The following is a 17793-nucleotide window of genomic DNA, read 5'->3' as shown; positions in this document are numbered from 1 at the left end:
TCCATTGCTTTGTGAAGAGAGTCTGTTCTATACTTGTTTGGCTCGCTCTAGTGGCCAGTTTGATATAACACCAATTTATGTCCCTGTAGATCTGTAGCTCTACAGATGCCACACCAGATAAAACCCGCCCCAATTGGTCACAGGGGGAAACATACACTCAGTAGGAAGAGGGCACTCCCATAAAGGTAAAGGTATCCCCTGTGCAAGCACCGGGTCATGTCTGACCCTTGGGGTGACGCCCTCTAGTGTTTTCTTGGCAGACTCAATACGTGGTGGTTTGCCAGTGCCTTCCCCAGTCATTACCGTTTACCCCCCAGCAAGCTGGGTACTCATTTTACCGACCTCAGAAGGATGGAAGGCTGAGTCAACCTTGAGCCAGCTGCTGGGATTGTACTCCCAGCCTCATGGGCAGAGCTTTCTGACTGCATGTCTGCTGCCTTACAACTCTGCGCCACAAGAAGCTCTCATATGGAGGGCCAATTGTGGGTCTTCCCCACCCCCATCCTCATCCTCCTTCCAGGCACTTGGCAGGGAGAGGGAAGGGCCAACAGAAAGAGAGTGAGGAGGCTGGCTGGCCAGCTGGCTGGCCATGCTCCACCATGGGCACAGCAGCAGCTCTGGCAGCCCAGCTCTTGTGGCTGGCCCGCTGTGTTCCCAAGCCTCCTGCCTGCTGAAGAGTGGGGGAGGACAGCCAGCCACACTCCACTGCACCACCCTGATAGCCCGGTTCACTGGCTGCATCGCCCCGCTCTGTGGGAACCCTCCCACCCTCTGGAGAGCAAGGGAGGATAGTCGCTGCACTCTGTGGCATCACGCTGGCCCAGGTGGCCCAGCTCGCTTTGTGGGATGCCCCGCTGTACAGGAGCCCTCCCGGCCACTGCCACTTTCTAGAGCCTGTTTTTAAAACAGGTTTTGATACTATTTTTTTTTTTAACCAAAGCAACAGAATGTTCATGTGAGGAAAATGTGAATGCAGAAAAACTGCGGGATGCCCCATCCTGTTGCCTGTATCTGAATTATGTGAGGTGATCCACCTTTAACCTTAGTGAGAAAGACGAACATAACATTAATATAAACAAACAAATCACTCAGATCACAGCAGTTGATAAGCATCCCTGGTTATGAGCATGCCCACTCACAAGATCAACAGCAACCTGTACTAAGGAAAGAGAAGCGGAAAGCTATTAAAACGAAGAGCTATTAAAACAAACATATCCTGCCTTCTACTGGAGGCACTCCCACCACCATAAGGATCTCCCTCCAAATCAAGTACCTCTTCTACTGAAGAAAGTCTTCAAACTCTGCTCAAGAGAAGTGGTAGGAGACCCGTTCTCAGGTAGAAGAAGAAGAAGAAGAAGAGTTGGTTCTTATATGCCGCTTTTCCCTACCTGAAGGAGGCTCAAAGCGGCTTACAGTCGCCTTCCCATTCCTCTCCCCACAACAAGGTAGTTATACATCACATGCTACTCATTTTTGGTTTCATCCATGTTCTTATTTTATTTGCATCTTTTCTAGGATCTTCCTACTCTTATGCTGACTATTTATTTGGTTTACTGCTATTGACACACTAGATGAAACTAATCAGAGTTCAAAAGTTCAATTCATTTGGCAAAAGTCAATTAACTGAAAGGTAAAAATTCTACCCACCCAAAATAAAAGCAATAGTACTTGGCATGCACTATCATCAACTAAATTCTCTCAGCTGTCTGGGCACATCCTCCGAGTTGCTTCATTCTATGTAAATTAATTCAAAGAGCTCCCATGCCACTGAAATGCCAAGAGATTAGTTTCCCTCTGAACTTAAAAACACTGATAGCTGCCAAACCAGTATATCTCAAGTTTTCAAGGTTTTCCAACCTCCTTTGGCTGAACAACAATCTGTGCTAGGTTAACAACTGCAGCTGCACATTTCACTCTCTCTCATTTACATACATTGTCTGTTAATCTTACTACTGTTGCTGTTGAACTGCACAGTTAACATGAGTTCACCTAAAAACTTCCACAACTAGACTATTTATTACTACAGTGTGCAGGTATGATATGCAAAAATTAAAACCATGGGGATCAGGCCATTAAATTTCCATTCACTTGACCAATTGTAGCATGTAAGAATCACCTTCAAGTGTACAGACAAGGGGTAGCCTTGATTGGGCCCAAAGGCAAGATATAAATCTTGAAAATAAAACAAGCCAGGGACATTCTTGTGAAAATGAGGAGAAGCCTGGAGGAGGGGGGAGAGATGGATCATTTCATTTGGTACAACAAAACCTCATTATTATAATGTGGAATGTGCCCAAAGAGAACTTTAAACCATCACAATATTTATGGTACCTGAAAGTCTATACTAGCTTTACATTGTTTGCAGAATGTAATCAAAAAGAAGTTTAGTATGCTTCTTAAAGAGCCTCTTGTGGCGCAGAGTGGTAAAGCAGCAGACATACTGTCTGATCCTCTGCCCATGAAGCTGGGAGTTCAATCCCAGCAGCCGGCTCAAGGTGGACTCAGCCTTCCATCCTTCCGAGGTCGGTAAAATGAGTACCCAGTTTGCTGCGGGGGGGGGAGGGGGTAAACGGTAATGACTGGAGAAGGCACTGGCAAACCACCACGTATTGAGTCTGCCATGAAAACGCTAGAGGGCGTCACCCCAAGGGTCAGACATGACTTGGTGCTTGCACAGGGGATACCTTTACCTTTTATGCTTCTTAAGGAATTGTTCTCTCTTCCTCCAGAGGGACAGACCAGAGGGATGAAATTAATTAGAATAATAGAATCATAGATTCATTTAGTTGGAAGGGGCCATACAGGCCATCTAGTCCAACCCCCTGCTCAACGCAGGATCAGCCCAAAACATCCTAAAGCATCCAAGAAAAGTGTGTATCCAACCTTTGCTTGAAGACTGCCAGTGAGGGAGAGCTCACCACCTCCTTAGGCAGCCTATTCCACTACTGAACTACTCTGACTGTGAAAAATATTTTCCTGATATCTAGCCTATATCATTGTACTTGTGGTTTAAACCTATTACTGTGCGTCCTTTCCTCTGCAGCCAACGGAAACAGCATCCTGCTCTCCTCTAAGTGACAACCTTTCAAATACTTAAAGAGGGCTATCATGTCCCCTCTCAACCTCCATTTCTCCAGGCTGAACATTCCCAAGTCCCTCAACCTATCTTCATAGGGCTTGGTCCCTTGGCCCCAGATCATTCTCGTCGCTTTCCTCTGTACCCTTTCAATTTTATTCACGTCCTTCTTGAAGTGAGGCCTCCAGAACTGCACACAGTACTCCAGGTGTGGTCTGACCAGTGCCGTATACAATGGGACTATGACATCTTGTGATTTTGATGTGATGTCCCTGTTACAGCCCAAAATGGCATTCACCTTTTTTACCACTGCATCACACTGCCTGCTCATGTTTAGCTTACAATTCACAAGTACCCCAAGGTCTCGTTCACACACAGTGTTACTTAGAAGCGTATCCCCCATCCAGTAGGCATGCTTTTCGTTTTTCTGACCCAGATGTAGAACTTTACACTTATCTTTATTAAATTGCATCTTGTTCTCATTTGCCCATTTTTCCATTGTGTTCAGATCTCGTTGAACTCTGTCTCTATCTTCTGGAGTATTTGCCAGTCCTTCCAATTTGATGTCATCAGCAAACTTAATGAGCAATCCCTCCACCCCCTCATCTAGATCATTAATAAATATGTTAAAAAGTACCAAACCAAAATTCCATCTAAACATCTAAAAGAAATTCTATCTAAACATCTGGAAGAAGTTCCTGACAGTTAGAGCGGTTTCTCAGTGGAACAGGCTTCCTCGGGAGGTGGTGGGTTCTCCATCTTTGGAAATTTTTAAACAGAGGCTAGATAGCCATCTGACGGAGAGACTGATTCTGTGAAGGCAAAGGGATGGCAGGTTACAGTAGATGAGTGATAGGGATGTGAATGTCCTGCATAGTGAAGGGCATTGGACTAGATGACCCATATGGTCCCTTCCAACTCTATTATTCTATGATCTTATGAAAGCTTTTTTTTAAAAAAAAGTGGGAGACTAGCCCTCAAGAAAATCCTGCTGAGCAGAAGGCACATTCAAAAGAAACCACCGGGTCGACCTTATCTGATGAGTGGTGAGGTAGATACATATGGGGTTAGATGGTCCTTCAAGCATATGGGTCCTATATCATCAAGAGCAGCAGTTTTTAATTGTTAACTTATAATTCAGTGATGTTCAAATAACCTGTGACAGAAAGTAATGATTTACAAATCTTTATATACCTGTGGCATGTTAACTTAATGAAATTTTTGCCTTGACAAAGAAGCAATGACTCCAGAAAACTCATACCCTGAAAATCTTGATGGCCTCTAAGGTGCAACTGAACTGGAATATAACTGATCAGAACATTTTATGACTAAACACCATCCAAAAAGCCGCACAGTAAAACACTGCAAAAAGACTTACAAATTACAGGAGTGGTGAATGAATGCAGTGTTTTAAATGTAACCCTTGATCAGTGAGCATATAAGAACCTCTCAGGCACCATATCACATTTTATATAAATGAGAGGTTCTTATATGTTCACTGATGTCTCTGTATGCTCAATTCAGCACCAAGACATTATCAGCACTAAAAACTGGTGAAAACACTGCATATGCCAATAGGGGACTGCTGGAAACAGAATCTTTGTGTTGAGTACTCCATGTTTAAGAAAGCCTACTGCTGGGATTGTTGTCATCTATCACATCTTTACCCCATCCTCCATCAAGGGCCTCAGGTTGACATACATTATACTTCTTTTCCTATTTCATCTTGATTATTTATTTATTTAACATTTATATACCACCCTCCCCTGAGGCTCAGGGTGGTTTACATAGAACTTACCAGAACAGGAACAATACAGAAAAACTGTGGCTATGAATAAGAGTAATAGCAAACAATAGATATCAGTAAAACAGTAATATGGAACCGTAGTAGACAATGGAACTGTAGTCAACCCAGAAAGCTTCATGTAGAGTGAGACAGATGGAACCCAGGTTTTTCAGAGCCTAATCCAGCACCTTAACCACTATACAACACTGGTTTTCTTTAACTTTAACTCTCATTGGACATTTATGGCAATTTCTCAGAAGCTGAAGAGCTGGTTTATTGTACCCTGCTTTTTACTACCCAAAGGAATCTCAAAGCAATTTACAATTGTCTTCCCTTCCCTGTGTGAAGGTAGGTAGGTGAGGCTAAGAGAGCTCTGAGAGAATGGTGACTGGCCCAAGGTCACCCAGCTGGCTGCATATGGAGGAGTGGAGAATCAAACCTGCTTCTCCATATTAGAGGTCACCACTCTTAACCACTACACCAAGTTGGCTCCTCCTGCACCACACTGGCTCTCAGTATGGAAGAATATGGAAAACCAAAAATTGTGTCATTACTAAATCAAGTGACATTATTGGGGAGGGCTACATTCTGCTTATCTGTCTTCTCACTTGGTGTTAGTCTCAGAGTATATCTAGGACAAAACTAGACATTAGGAGAGCCTAAACAGTATTAGAGATTCAGTAATGGCAGCCACAAGCTCCAGAGTAGCTCTGTGGATCAAATCATTTCTCCAGCCTCCAAATTGCTCCTTCTTGTCTTCTTGACTTGCTCCAATATCATAACAGAAAAACTAAATCTCTTTCAGCCTTGATCTTAACTTGCCCTCACTCCAGTGTGTACTTATATTTAAACAATAGGAACATCCCATGAACATCCAATGTAGTTTGACCTTCAGGAAAACAACTGATACTAAAGACACAGCTTGCCTGGAGAAGCTGAAAGCATCTGAGCCAAGCAGATTTTTTCATCAATCATCCTGTCTGCATCTTTTCCAGCTACAATTTCCACAGGGAAGGGTTACTTGGGACACAAGCCCAAGAGCTCTTGACCTTTGGTTTTAGCCTGTGCAGGAAGACTCTGAGGTAGATCATCTGCTTGTCATGCAGAAGATCCCGGGTTCAATTCTCAACATCTCCATCAGGCAGTATATGAAAAACCTCAATCTGAGACTCTGAAGAGCCACAGCAGGTCTGATTAGACAATACTAACCTTGATGGACAAATGGTCTATCATGCGGATGTGCCAGCCAATGGCTATCAAGAAACAAAGTCAGAAGAAATAACAAAAAGAGAGAGCAGTTAAATCTGATAATCTATACAAGATCAAGGTTTTCTCCTCTCCCATTCTACTCCCTCCTCCAACATCCCTAGGGAAATTGTATGTGTTTGGGGTAAGAATTGCTTTTTCCTGGACTATGAAATTGTTGGTAAGACTTCAGTCTTGCATTGTGGTAGAGTAAGATTATAAGGATTTTTTTGATGGAGGAATCTCATAAAAAGAGGCAGTGATTTGTACAAAGAAACTTTTAGTGGATAAAAGGACTCTGATCAGTCACTGGTTTGTTTCTAATCTTTCTTTTACAAGGAAAGTAACTAAACATGTGGTAGCAGAGCAACTCCAGGGTCTTTTGGATGACTCATCTGCCCTTGATGCTTTTCCATCTGGCTTCTGCCTGGCTATGGCACAAAGACACCATCAGTTGTTTTGCTGGACAACATCTGCCTTCAAATTGACAGAAATAATGCTTCTTAATTAGTCCTATTAGATTTAGCAACTATTTTTATATTTCATCCATTCAAAAAATGTTTATATCACCTTCTAGCATCCTACTCCAGGACAGCTTAGACGTTTTTTTTAAAAAAAAAAACATTAAGTATAAAAATAAAACAAGCCATTACAAACAGCATTAAAATATTTATAAACAGATCTCCAGCAAGCAGACAGTAAAAACAGTTAAAATGATAAGTTTTCCAAAGAGGACATTCCAGTAATCTAAGATGGATGTAATAACAACACAGATCATGGTGTCCAGATCACACTGTTGTGCAGCTGGCCTTTTAGCCAAAGCTGATAAAATGTGCTATGTGTCACTGAGATCTGAACCTCCAACAGAAGCCAATATCCAGCAACATCCCCCAGAATGAACCTAATCTTTCCAGGGGATTCCAGGTGCTTCCAAGACAAGCCAACTCCTCAGACCTCAAATGAGTAGCCGTGTTGGTCTGAAGTAGCACAATAAAATCAGAGTCCAATAGCACCTTTAAGACCAACAAAGATTTATTCAAGAAGAGTGCTTGCACTTGAAAGCTCATGCCTTGAATACATCTTTGTTGGTCTTAAAGGTGCTACTGGACTCTGATTTTATTGTCCTCAGACCTCAATCAGTGTTGTCATTGATCAATACCACCCCCAGTCTGCTTCTAGAGTGAGCTTCAGTTTATTGGCCTCATCCATCTCATTACCTTCTCCAGGCACCTGTTCAGAAATTCCACTGATCCATCTCACTCAGCGCTTAAGGAAAAGTATGGTGGCATCAACATATTGGTGACACCTCACTCAAAATTCCCTAACAATTTCTCCCAGCAGTTTCATGTACATATTAAACATAATGACAGATAATGAGGGATGACACAGCACAGATGCCACAGGGCCAATCAGGAGCCTCAACGCCATTTTTGAAATCAGCCAAGAATGAGCAAAATTAATGCAGCATGGAATTACCATGCTATTCTTCCAAGATGCCTGGAATATACTGACCTTTACAGTGTGGAGCTAAAATTGTTTGGTCTCTTTTCACTCAACAATATGCAATAAATCAGGTGTCCCTAACCACCTTGAACCTGCAAGCATCTTTTCAATTCTGACAGCAAGGAACCAAAAATGGGGTAGCACAATATATGGATATAACACAACGGACTAGAAATCAGTGTGCAAAAAAGCCTTGTACAATAAACAGTCTTACTGAGTATACAGCATAACCTTGCAAAGACTTCCAAGGCTCCAAGCAGAGTTTTTTTCCGGAGTACTTTTGATAGCTTGTAATTGGAAGTTATATGGTCTGCTCCCAACCAGCAGACTTGGAAGCCAGACAGTTGTCAGGTTTCCAGGCCTTACTTGGACTCTTTAGATTAGATTAATGAGATCACTATACATCCACCAGCAAAAACAATGTGTCATCTCCTTCCAGAAGTACATGCCACAAATCATCCATGTCATTTTACTAGTACCAACAACAGAACACCTATAAACATAAATATCCTTCCCTGAAAAAGTGGACTTTCAATCAGAGTGGAACCCAAGTTCTTTCACAGAGTAATTGGCAGGACATAATATATTTGTTTGTTTGTTTATACTTATATACAACCCTTCCTTACGGCTCAGGGCAGTTTACCCTGGAATTTTCATAGTACAGTACAATATGATAACAACCTGATTTGAATATATGACAATAGGAATAGCTTACAATTTAATGTTCGACAATGGAAATCATATTTTTACTGCACTGTGGGGTTCGGTTCTTTTTTTGCAGGTGCAGTTGGTGGTAGGAAAGGCCACTGGGGTATGATTGGTGGTTGGTTCACTTGTCTCGACTGAAAGTCTGGTGGAAGAGCTCCTTTTTGCAGGCCTGCAGAATTGTTTTAGTTCCGGCAGGTACAAAAGTTTAAAAATTATTAGTACATAATACATATTTTTAAACAATGAGACAAGACCCACCTGTGGGATATAGGACTGTAGACATTTCATATTTGTAAGGATATTATAAAATATCCTAAGAGACAAATCATATAGCTAAACAGTAATAAGGCAAGGGCAGTAGACCCTTAAGGACGCAAGGAAGGGGAGGCGCATTCTATTCTATATTCCCCTGTTTGTCCTTGTGGCCAAATCTGTGATAAGAAAACAGGTGGAGGTAGCCTAGGCTTGCAGCAGAAAGCATGCAGGACATTCTTCTCCACTTACTGGGGGAGCTTAGAGGAAAAAGCACACAGGACAGGGCTCCACTCTGAAGCACATAAGACATTGCATCTCCATTCCCTGAGTGTTTCAAAGCTGCACTCTGGTGCTAGCTAGATGACGAACTGCCTGTTTGAGACCTATTTCTACACATTTAATCAACAAAAGAATACAATTTACTCAAATAAAGGTTGGCAGAGCTAAAATTAATTAATGAGTTAATTTTCACACATAGAATCATAGAATCATAGAATCATAGAGCTGGAAGGGGCCATACAGGCCATCTAGTCCAACCCCCTGCTCAACGCAGGATTAGCCCTAAGCATCCTAAAGCAACTTATAATTTTAACAACATCAATTGAAGTTGTATGGCTTTTACAAGGAATATAGTTTCAGGCAGGTAGCTGTGCTGGTCTGTATTATCATCATCATCATCATCATCATCATTATTTAATTTATATCCCGCCTCCCCCCGGAGGCTCGAGGCGGGTCACATAAAACCAATCCCCATAAACAATAAAAGCACAATAAAACGTAATACAATTAATTATAAAAGTTAAGACAAGAATGGCGGCAAGATTCAATATAACTAACCCAATTCCACAACCCCTCTAAGAAGGGAAAGGGAGGGGGCAGATGACAGACACAACCGTCACATTTGTGAGGGGGGCTAGATCTTCTTGCTGCCCGGCCTCAACCAAAAGCCTGGCGGAAGAGCTCCATCTTGCAGGCCCTGCAGAATGATGACAATTCCCGCAGGGCCCGCAGCTCTTCCGGGAGCTCATTCCACCATGTTGGGGCCAGGACCAAAAAGGCCCTGACCCTGGTCAAGGCCAGGCAAGCTTCCTTGGGACTGGGAATGACCAATAGGTTAGCCCCCCGCAGAGCTTAAGGGGGCATAGGGCGATAGGCGGTCCCTCATGTACACTGGGTCCAGACCAAGGATGGCCTTGAAAGTCAGAACCAAAACCTTGAACCTGATCCAGAAGATAACCGGTAGCCAATGCAGCTGCCTCAGCACTGGCTGGATATGTGCCCTGCAAGGTGTAGCTGTGAGGACCCTAGCAGCCGCATTTTGGGCCAGTTGCAGTTTCCGGATCAAGCCCAGAGGCAGGCCAGTGTAGAGCGAGTTACAGAAATCTAATCTGGAGGTGACCATCGCATGGATCACTGCGGCTGAGTGTTCGGAGGAAAGATAGGATGCTAGTAGCCGAGCCTGGATGGAAAGATGGAAAAATGTCTGGCCAGCTACTTGTTTGACCTGTGCCTCGAATGTTAGTGAGGCATCAATGGTCACACTGTAGTAGAAGAACAAGATGTGAGTCCTTAAAGCTTAGCAAGATTTTCATGGTATGGTTTCAAAAATCAAAGCTCAAAAATACCCTGGAAAACTTGCTGGTCTTAAAGGTGCTACTGGATTCAAATCAAGTTTTTTTACCATTATTTTTCAGCTTCAACATGCTTTGTTCATACAAAAGCTACAATTTCCATTTATCGCATTCGTAATGATTTCTCTCATGAAGCTTGTAACATGTACTAGAGAAACTGCCTTACCATGTTATGTTCTCCTCCATCTCTCTTTCAGCACAACTGGTTATCACTGTAGAGTTGTTTATGAGGATTCCTGGGCTGCTAGTGTTCATTTCTCCTAAAGAAAATAAAAACTTGTGGTAAGTTGTTTTTTTAAAGATATAAACATTTCTTTAAAAAAAATGAGAACAATGAGAACATTGAATGTATTGATGATTTCATCTTTCTTGGCTCTGTGATCAATTCAAGTGGGATGCAGCCATGAAATCAAACAGCGAATAACACTGGGCCGGAACGCAATATTAGGCATGAAATGAATATGAAAGAGTAAGGATATCAGCCGTAATAAAAAGTGCTGGCTAGTCAACGCTGTTGTCTTCCACATAACAATCTATGGATGCAAAAGCTGGACCCTGAAGAAGGAAGACAGGAGGAGAATAGATGCTTTTGAATTATGGTGGAGACGAATTCTGCGAATACCATGGACAGCCAAAGTTATCAACAAGACAGTTTTAGAGAGGAGCAAACCAACTATGTCATTAGAAGGGAAGATATTACGGCCAAGGCCCACTTACTTTGGACACATCATGTGATCAAACTCGCTAGAAAAAACATTAATGCTCAGCATGGTCAGCGACAAAAGGAAATGTGTTCGCCAAAGGTTCCACTGGCTTGATACGATCAAAGCTGACACAGGGATGACCATGAACCAACTAAAAGAAGCAGTCAGAGACAGGGGCACATGGCGGAGACTTTCCTATAGAATCGCCGAGGGTTGGACACGACTGAACGGATAACAACAACAAACATTTCTACACTTCTACAAATGTTAATGCATTGCCAAGTAATTCATATTACCCTCTTCTATGCAAAAAAGAAAAATTGTTTCGCTGTCAAGAGATCCACATTTATGTGTCATATATAGCAGCGGTCCGCAAGCTTGCGCCCGCTGCGGACCGCTGCTTCAGAGTCTGGGGAGAGGGCGGGCCGGGGGCCTGCACGGCAGCCCCAGCGCAAGCGCGCATGTGCGGACTGCTGTGCACGCGCGTTTGCGCCCGGCAGGGGCGCAAACGCGCGTTTGCGGCAGTCCGCACAAGCGCGTTTGCGCCGCCACCATGCTGGAGGCTGCGGGTCCCCCTCCGGGCTGCCAGCCAATCGGCTGCTAAAGCGGCCGATTAGCTTGTGGCTCGGCAAACTTCATTCCCCCCCTCCCCCGAAGCGAGAAGCTTGCCGGGCCGCAAGCTAATCGGCCGCTTTGGCAGCCGATTTGCTCGCGGCCTGGCAAGCTTCTCGCTTCGGGGGGGGAGGGAAGAAGGAGCCGCGGCCCGGCGCCAAGGGTTGGGGACCACTGATATAAAGCAAAACTGACACACACACACCTTTCTCCTTCATTCTCCAGCAGTTTGGCATATATTAGGTCACTTAAAGTATTTTCTGCAGACCCTGAAGCCTGCCTGGGTGCAGGCATGTTACAAATCTAAGTGCTATTTGCTTTTAACAAGTCACAACAAAAGTGCAGAGGCTTAGCCATTATAAGTTTTGTCAAATGTACTGTGATATTGCTCTAGCCTTCCTAATTTCAACCCAGCAGAAGCCTATCAGCTATGCATAGGAAAAAACTGACTCAGTACATAAAACAATGATCCTAGTGAAAGACAACTTTTTAAAACATCCAAACTGAATCTACATGCACACTGATTTTTCTCACAATTGAAATAGTTGGACGGAAGTATATTTCCATGGAGTATCTGAACTGAAAGAAAGAAAATGAGAAACAAGGTTTTTATATTGATGATTAAGTAAACTGAACAACATTTTAGACTTTCTCTTGTCAATTAGTCCCTTCCCCTGGTACAGCACCAACACAATTTACCTTTTGTTTATATCTCTTGAATGCCTGCCAGGACAGTTGGTGTTAGCAGCAGTATTACGCCCAAGGCTATGCTAAGTACAAGCACCAGTGCTGAAAAGCAGCATTCAGAGATAATGTTTTAGCAATGAGTTAACATTGGCAAGCATTATATTCTGCAATAGAGAGGGCTTTGATCATTAAGTTTTAACAATGCAAAGGCAAACTACCATAATACAAGGCTTTTAAATAAGGTGGAAATTTATAAGACACCATTATTGGATATAATTGCTGCCAAGCTGTAATGCCAAAGCATCAAGGAGGTGATTATTGTTTGTGTTAGTAAAGCCTGGTCTCAACTCAGGCACCCCCAGTAAATAAAAAACAAAACCCTCTGCAGCCTTAAATATACATAACACAACATTAATTGGAAATTGTTTTCTAATATACTATTAAGAATAAGCATGCAACTAGAAACAGTAGTAAAGCAAACAGAAGTGCAATGCTAAGCATAAAGCTTTTGAAGCTGGGAGGCTTAGAAGGGTGCAGCTGTGCACAGGACTGCACTGCAGGGATGCCAGTTCTTTATACCAGTGGTCCCCAACCTTTATTAGGCTGGGGACCGGCAGGGCATCGGGCCGGGCCACGCCCGCGCGGGCCACGCCCACATTTCGGGCCGCGCCCGCGGATCGGGCCGCGCCCGCGGATCGGGCCGCGCGGGCACGGCCTGCACGGGCGCAGCCCGGCCCTGATTCCCTCTTCCCGCCCTCCCGCAGTAAGTAGCTTCCCGGGCCGCAAGCTTGCGGCCTGGGAAGTTTTTTACTGCGGGGGGGGGGGCGGGGAGAGGGAGCCGCGGCCCGGCGCCATGGCCTTTGCGGCCCGGCGCCGGGCCACGGCCCGCAGGTTGGGGACCACTGCTTTATACAACATTACCTTGCACAGCAAGCACCAGCCTGAAATGCAGACATTATCATCAGTACCTGAAGCACTGTGAAAATAAATCAAAGAAGAAAGACAGAGAAGAAACACTGCAACAGTGAAAAGAAAAACAACTGTGCCTTCAAACACTGCTGGACATTGACAGAAATATCCTTATATCAAAAGATGGGGCATTTCAGACATGAAAAAGAAGACACCATACAGATTAGATTTTAGATATAACAAGAAGTTTAATACCACTAGAATGAAAGTAAAAAGGGATAAGAGGACAGGACTTATCAAGAAGCCAGAGCATGAAAATATTTAAACACTAACCCCCCCCAAAAAAAGTTTAAATTGAAATGTAGATGGACAATATTGTACAAAACAAAGACAAAAAAAACAATAATAAAACACCCCACCCCCCAAAGTAGCAGAATTTAACAGAATAGAAAATAGCTGAAGATAATCATTTTGATATCCTATTTTCTTCTATCTATTTAAGCTATTTATTTTCCCCCCACCAAACTTAACAAGTTTCATCTTTTTAAAAAATTTTCTGCTGCAGCTAAATTTTGTCATTTCTAATCTTTAAACCGCTCCGCGGGACCGATAGAAATAAAAGACTAAGGGCCTTCAGGGTGGGCCCTGTCCGGGATGAGGATTAGTCCCTTCCCCGGACTGACAAGCGGAGGGCCCAATTGGGCGGATCCCAATTGGGCCCTCCACTTGTCAATCCAGCCCCAAATCACCAATCAGCAGCCGCGCAAAGCGCAGCTGCTGATTGGCTCCTTGCCCCAGCACAGACCAGTTGGGAGCGGTTCCCAACCCCCCCAACCCCCCCACGTGGCCAAACCTTCACCCCATGGTGGCCATTCCTATGTTGGCCGCCGAGAGGGAAAGTAGGCCCGCTGAGAAGCCCTTCTCCGCCCCCCATCCTAGAGCCCTTCCCAGGGGCTGGGGAGTGCTCTTCCCAGCCCCTGGGAAGGCCTTTCTCTGCCCCCCCCCGCCTAAAACCCTTCCCAGGGGCCGGGGAGCGCTCTTCCCAGCCCCTGGGAAGGCCATTCTCTGCCCCCCCCCCCGCCTAAAGCCCTCCCCAGGGGCCGGGGAGCGCTCTTCCCAGCCCCTGGGAAGGCCTTTCTCTGCCCCCCCCCCTCAGCCTAAAGCTCTTCCTGGCTCCTGGGAAGGCCTTTCTCCACCCCACCCAGCCTAAAGCTCTTCGCAGCCCCTGGGAAGACCTTTCTCCACCCCCCCCCAGCCTCAAGCCCTTCCCAGGGGCCAGAGAATGCTCTTCCCAGCCCCTGGGAAGGCCTTTCTCTGCCCCACCCAGCCTAAAGCTCTTCCTGGCCCCTGGGAACGCCTTTCTCCGCCCCACCCAGCCTAAAGCTCTTCCCGGCCCCTGGGAAGGCCTTTCTCCGCCCCACCTAGCCTAAAGCCCTTCCCAGGGGCCGGGAATCGCTCTCCCAGCCACCTGGGAACAGCTTCAGCCTGTGGGACAGGGGCCCTTCCCAGCCACCTGGGCAGTGCTGCCAGGGCACTTGAGAATAGCTAGCGCCCACTGTATTCATTTTACAGCAGGCTTAATTACTAGTTCTTAAATATTTCTGCCATTATTCCAGCTAATACTGTGAAGAAGCTGTTTGTGGTTGATTGTTGTGATAGCTTTTTATGTGGCCTTCCTAAAAGTTCAATTTTCGATAAATTCCGTTTCAAAAACTGAGAAAACATCAAAGAACAGGCAGGTGTAAGACAGGCAGAGGCAGGTAGTGCAGACAGCCACAAAACGAGAGGAATAAAAGACACTAGTATGAGCTATCAGCTGAAAATAATACTTGACATTAAAGGTCTACTAAAGGAGCCAAAGGAAGCAGATGAAAAAGAGCCAAGAACAGAATCCCAACAGAGTGAAGAACTGAAAGAAAGGGAACTTCGGACATAAGAGTGGAACCACGAAAAAAGGAGGTTAGCAACCCTAAACATATCAGACCAGCGTCTTCAGGCTACTGAAAGGCAATCGTAAGCATAAGTCTCTTGAAATGGATAGGCTTAGTACACGAGGGAAGTCATTGTCTGGATTTTCCACAAAATGGTTAGACACAGCTATTTTTCAAACAAGTATTTCATTGATAAGCCACTGCCTCTGATACTAACAGTTTCCACTATTTACATTGGACCAGCTGTTTCCTGACCTGCTTGGCCCTGACACATGCACTTTCTTTTCTTGTTAATATGTCTGTTGTTCCAAAATCCTTGCCTAAGCAGTTCAGTTATGTGTTGGAGGCTCAGAGTACCCCAAACCTATTTGAAAGTGCATGGAGTGGAGCGCGAAGAAAAGTAGTAAGTTATTTATGAAAAGCAATTGACATAACAATTAAGTAAAATTTTAACATTTTAAGTAGAATTACCACTGGAACTTCTTCATCTGCAGTCATACACCTGAGAACCTGTTATGAACCTGACATCTAAAATCACCCAAATGTAACACACCAAAACAGCAAAATATTTTCCCCCTAAATTAATCTACATGTTGATTCACACAAGTGAATTTGGTTTAATTTTATTGCCCCACACCACCACAAAACCAACTCTCAATTGGCTACAATTTACTCATTTGTGATTCTACCACGGCTAAGAGTACAAAATAGATCCAAACAGGAACTCCACAAGGCATATGTTATTTAAGCCAGTTTTCTACAGATAAGTAGGCTTTTCATGCCTTAGAGCAGTGGTCCCCAACCTTTCTATCACCAGGGACCAGTCAACGCTTGACAATTTTACTGAGGCCCAGGGGGGTAGTCTTTTGTGAGGGATGTCATTGCCACCTGAGTCCCTGCTCCACTTGTTTTCCCCCCGGCGCTCCTAACTTCCTGCTGCCCGCTGGGGGGCACTACCAGCAGCAACTGCGCAGTGCCATGTCGAGGGGGAGCCCCAGCCATACTGGCCGCTGGAGAGCACCAAAGGTGAACTGGCAGCAGAGTGGCAGGGCAGCCCCCGAGGCAGCAGCTGGGGAGGAGGACGAGGAGGAGCCGCGGCCCGGTACCGACTGATCCATGGTCCGGAACCGGTCCCCAGAGCGTAAAATAACTAGAAGGCCTTTTTAAACATCAAGTCACAGCTGAGTAATGGCTATCCCATGGGGTTTTCAAGTCAAGGGACATTCAGAGGTGGTTTGCCTCTGCTTGTCTCTGCACCGTGACCCTGATATTCCTTTGTGGTCCAAATACTAACTAAGCCTTGCTTAACTACTAAGACTGCCTAGACCAGCTGTCCCCAACCCCCGGTCCGGGGACCGGAACTGATCCGTTGATCAGTCGGTACCGGGCCGTGGTTCCTCCTCATCCTCCTCCCCGGCTGCTGGCTCAGGGAGTGGCAACGTCCCTCAGCAAAAGACTACCCCCCCGGGCCTCAGTAAAATTGTCAAGTGTTGACCGGTCCCCAGTGATAAAAAGGTTGGGCACCACTGGGCTAGACAGACCAAGGCAGCGCACGAGTCCCATTAAGAACTATTAATGGGGTTCCAAATGGTTCAGTTTGGTCACCCGTGGTTTTTAAAAAATGTATATGTAAGACCCATGAAGATGTCATTATTTTTGTGCACCAAAAACGCTCAGCTACTTATTTCCTTGTTTAAGCCATGTTGACATGCCTGTCTTGATTTGGTTGTTATAGTAAGGCTGCAAAAAATGAATATGCTGGAATTTAATCCCGGCAAGATAGGAGTTGATGCTTATAGGTAACATTGAGATCCTAGAAGGGACTGTGCTCTCCACATCTGAAGGGGTATCTTGCTGTGTCTGGGATTTTACCCAAACCAGAACAGCTAATGCAGAAACAGGTGAATTAAGCTATGAAGAATACCTTCCATTTTTATCGGCACCCTAACTCGACTCAACCAATCTGGCTACGCAGATATGATCCATGTTATACCAACCTTGAAACTATTGTAACACAGTATTGTAGTGTCCTTGAAGACATGTCAGAAGCTTCAGCTAATACACAATACCACAGATTGTTTATTTATTTCATGTATATCCTGCCTTTCTCCCCGATGGAGACCCAAAAAAGCTTACATCATTCTCTCCACCATTTGACCCTCACAATAACCCTGTCGGGTAGGTTAAGCTGCAACTATGTGACTGGTCCAAAGTAATTCATCAAGCATAGAAGAAAAGGGATTTGAATCTGGGTCTCTCAGGGCCTAGTCCAACACTGTAACCACTATACCATATAGCAAGGGAAAGTGATTGTTACAAAAGAGTTACGATCACTTCATTGTATCTTTTTTAATTCAAGGTGCTAACTATTACTGATAGAACTCTCCAAGGCCTTGGACCCACATATCAGCAGGATAACCTCTCAAATTCTGCTCCTCTGCACCAGCTCCACTCATCTGAGTAAGGAACCTTGAGAGTCCTCCCAGCAAGCTTCTTACTATGGGAAGGGGAGGAGAGGGAAGCAGGGCCGCACACGTGCATTGTGTATGCGCGGCCGGACCGCACATGCGCAAAAGTGCCGCACATGCATCATTTCGGCCGTGCATGGCACATGCACACATGTGCGGCCCAGCCACGCATTCGGAATGCACAGCCAGGCAATCGCCCTCCCTGCTGCCACCAGTCCCCAGCCTGAAAAAGGTTGGTGACCACTGCTTACAAGGACCTCACGGAGGGCACATATTTG

The 17793-nt window shown here is 44.9% G+C and overlaps 1 protein-coding gene across 2 annotated transcripts in view; it reads right to left on the bottom strand.

The window, feature by feature from the left end:
• Positions 1-17793, bottom strand: part of ARHGEF3 (Rho guanine nucleotide exchange factor 3) — a 133397-nt gene that overhangs the window by 110292 nt on the left and 5312 nt on the right. For both annotated transcript variants that reach the window (XM_077325504.1, XM_077325505.1), the window contains exon 2: positions 10371-10464. In XM_077325504.1, the coding sequence (XP_077181619.1) occupies positions 10371-10464 (94 nt within the window). The remainder of the gene's footprint in view (positions 1-10370; positions 10465-17793) is intronic.

This window comes from Paroedura picta, chromosome 3, assembly GCF_049243985.1.
Source record: "Paroedura picta isolate Pp20150507F chromosome 3, Ppicta_v3.0, whole genome shotgun sequence".
Lineage (NCBI taxonomy): Eukaryota > Metazoa > Chordata > Lepidosauria > Squamata > Gekkonidae > Paroedura > Paroedura picta.
The sequence above is the reverse complement of the archived record's forward strand: the minus strand, read 5'-3'. Positions and strand labels throughout refer to the sequence as shown.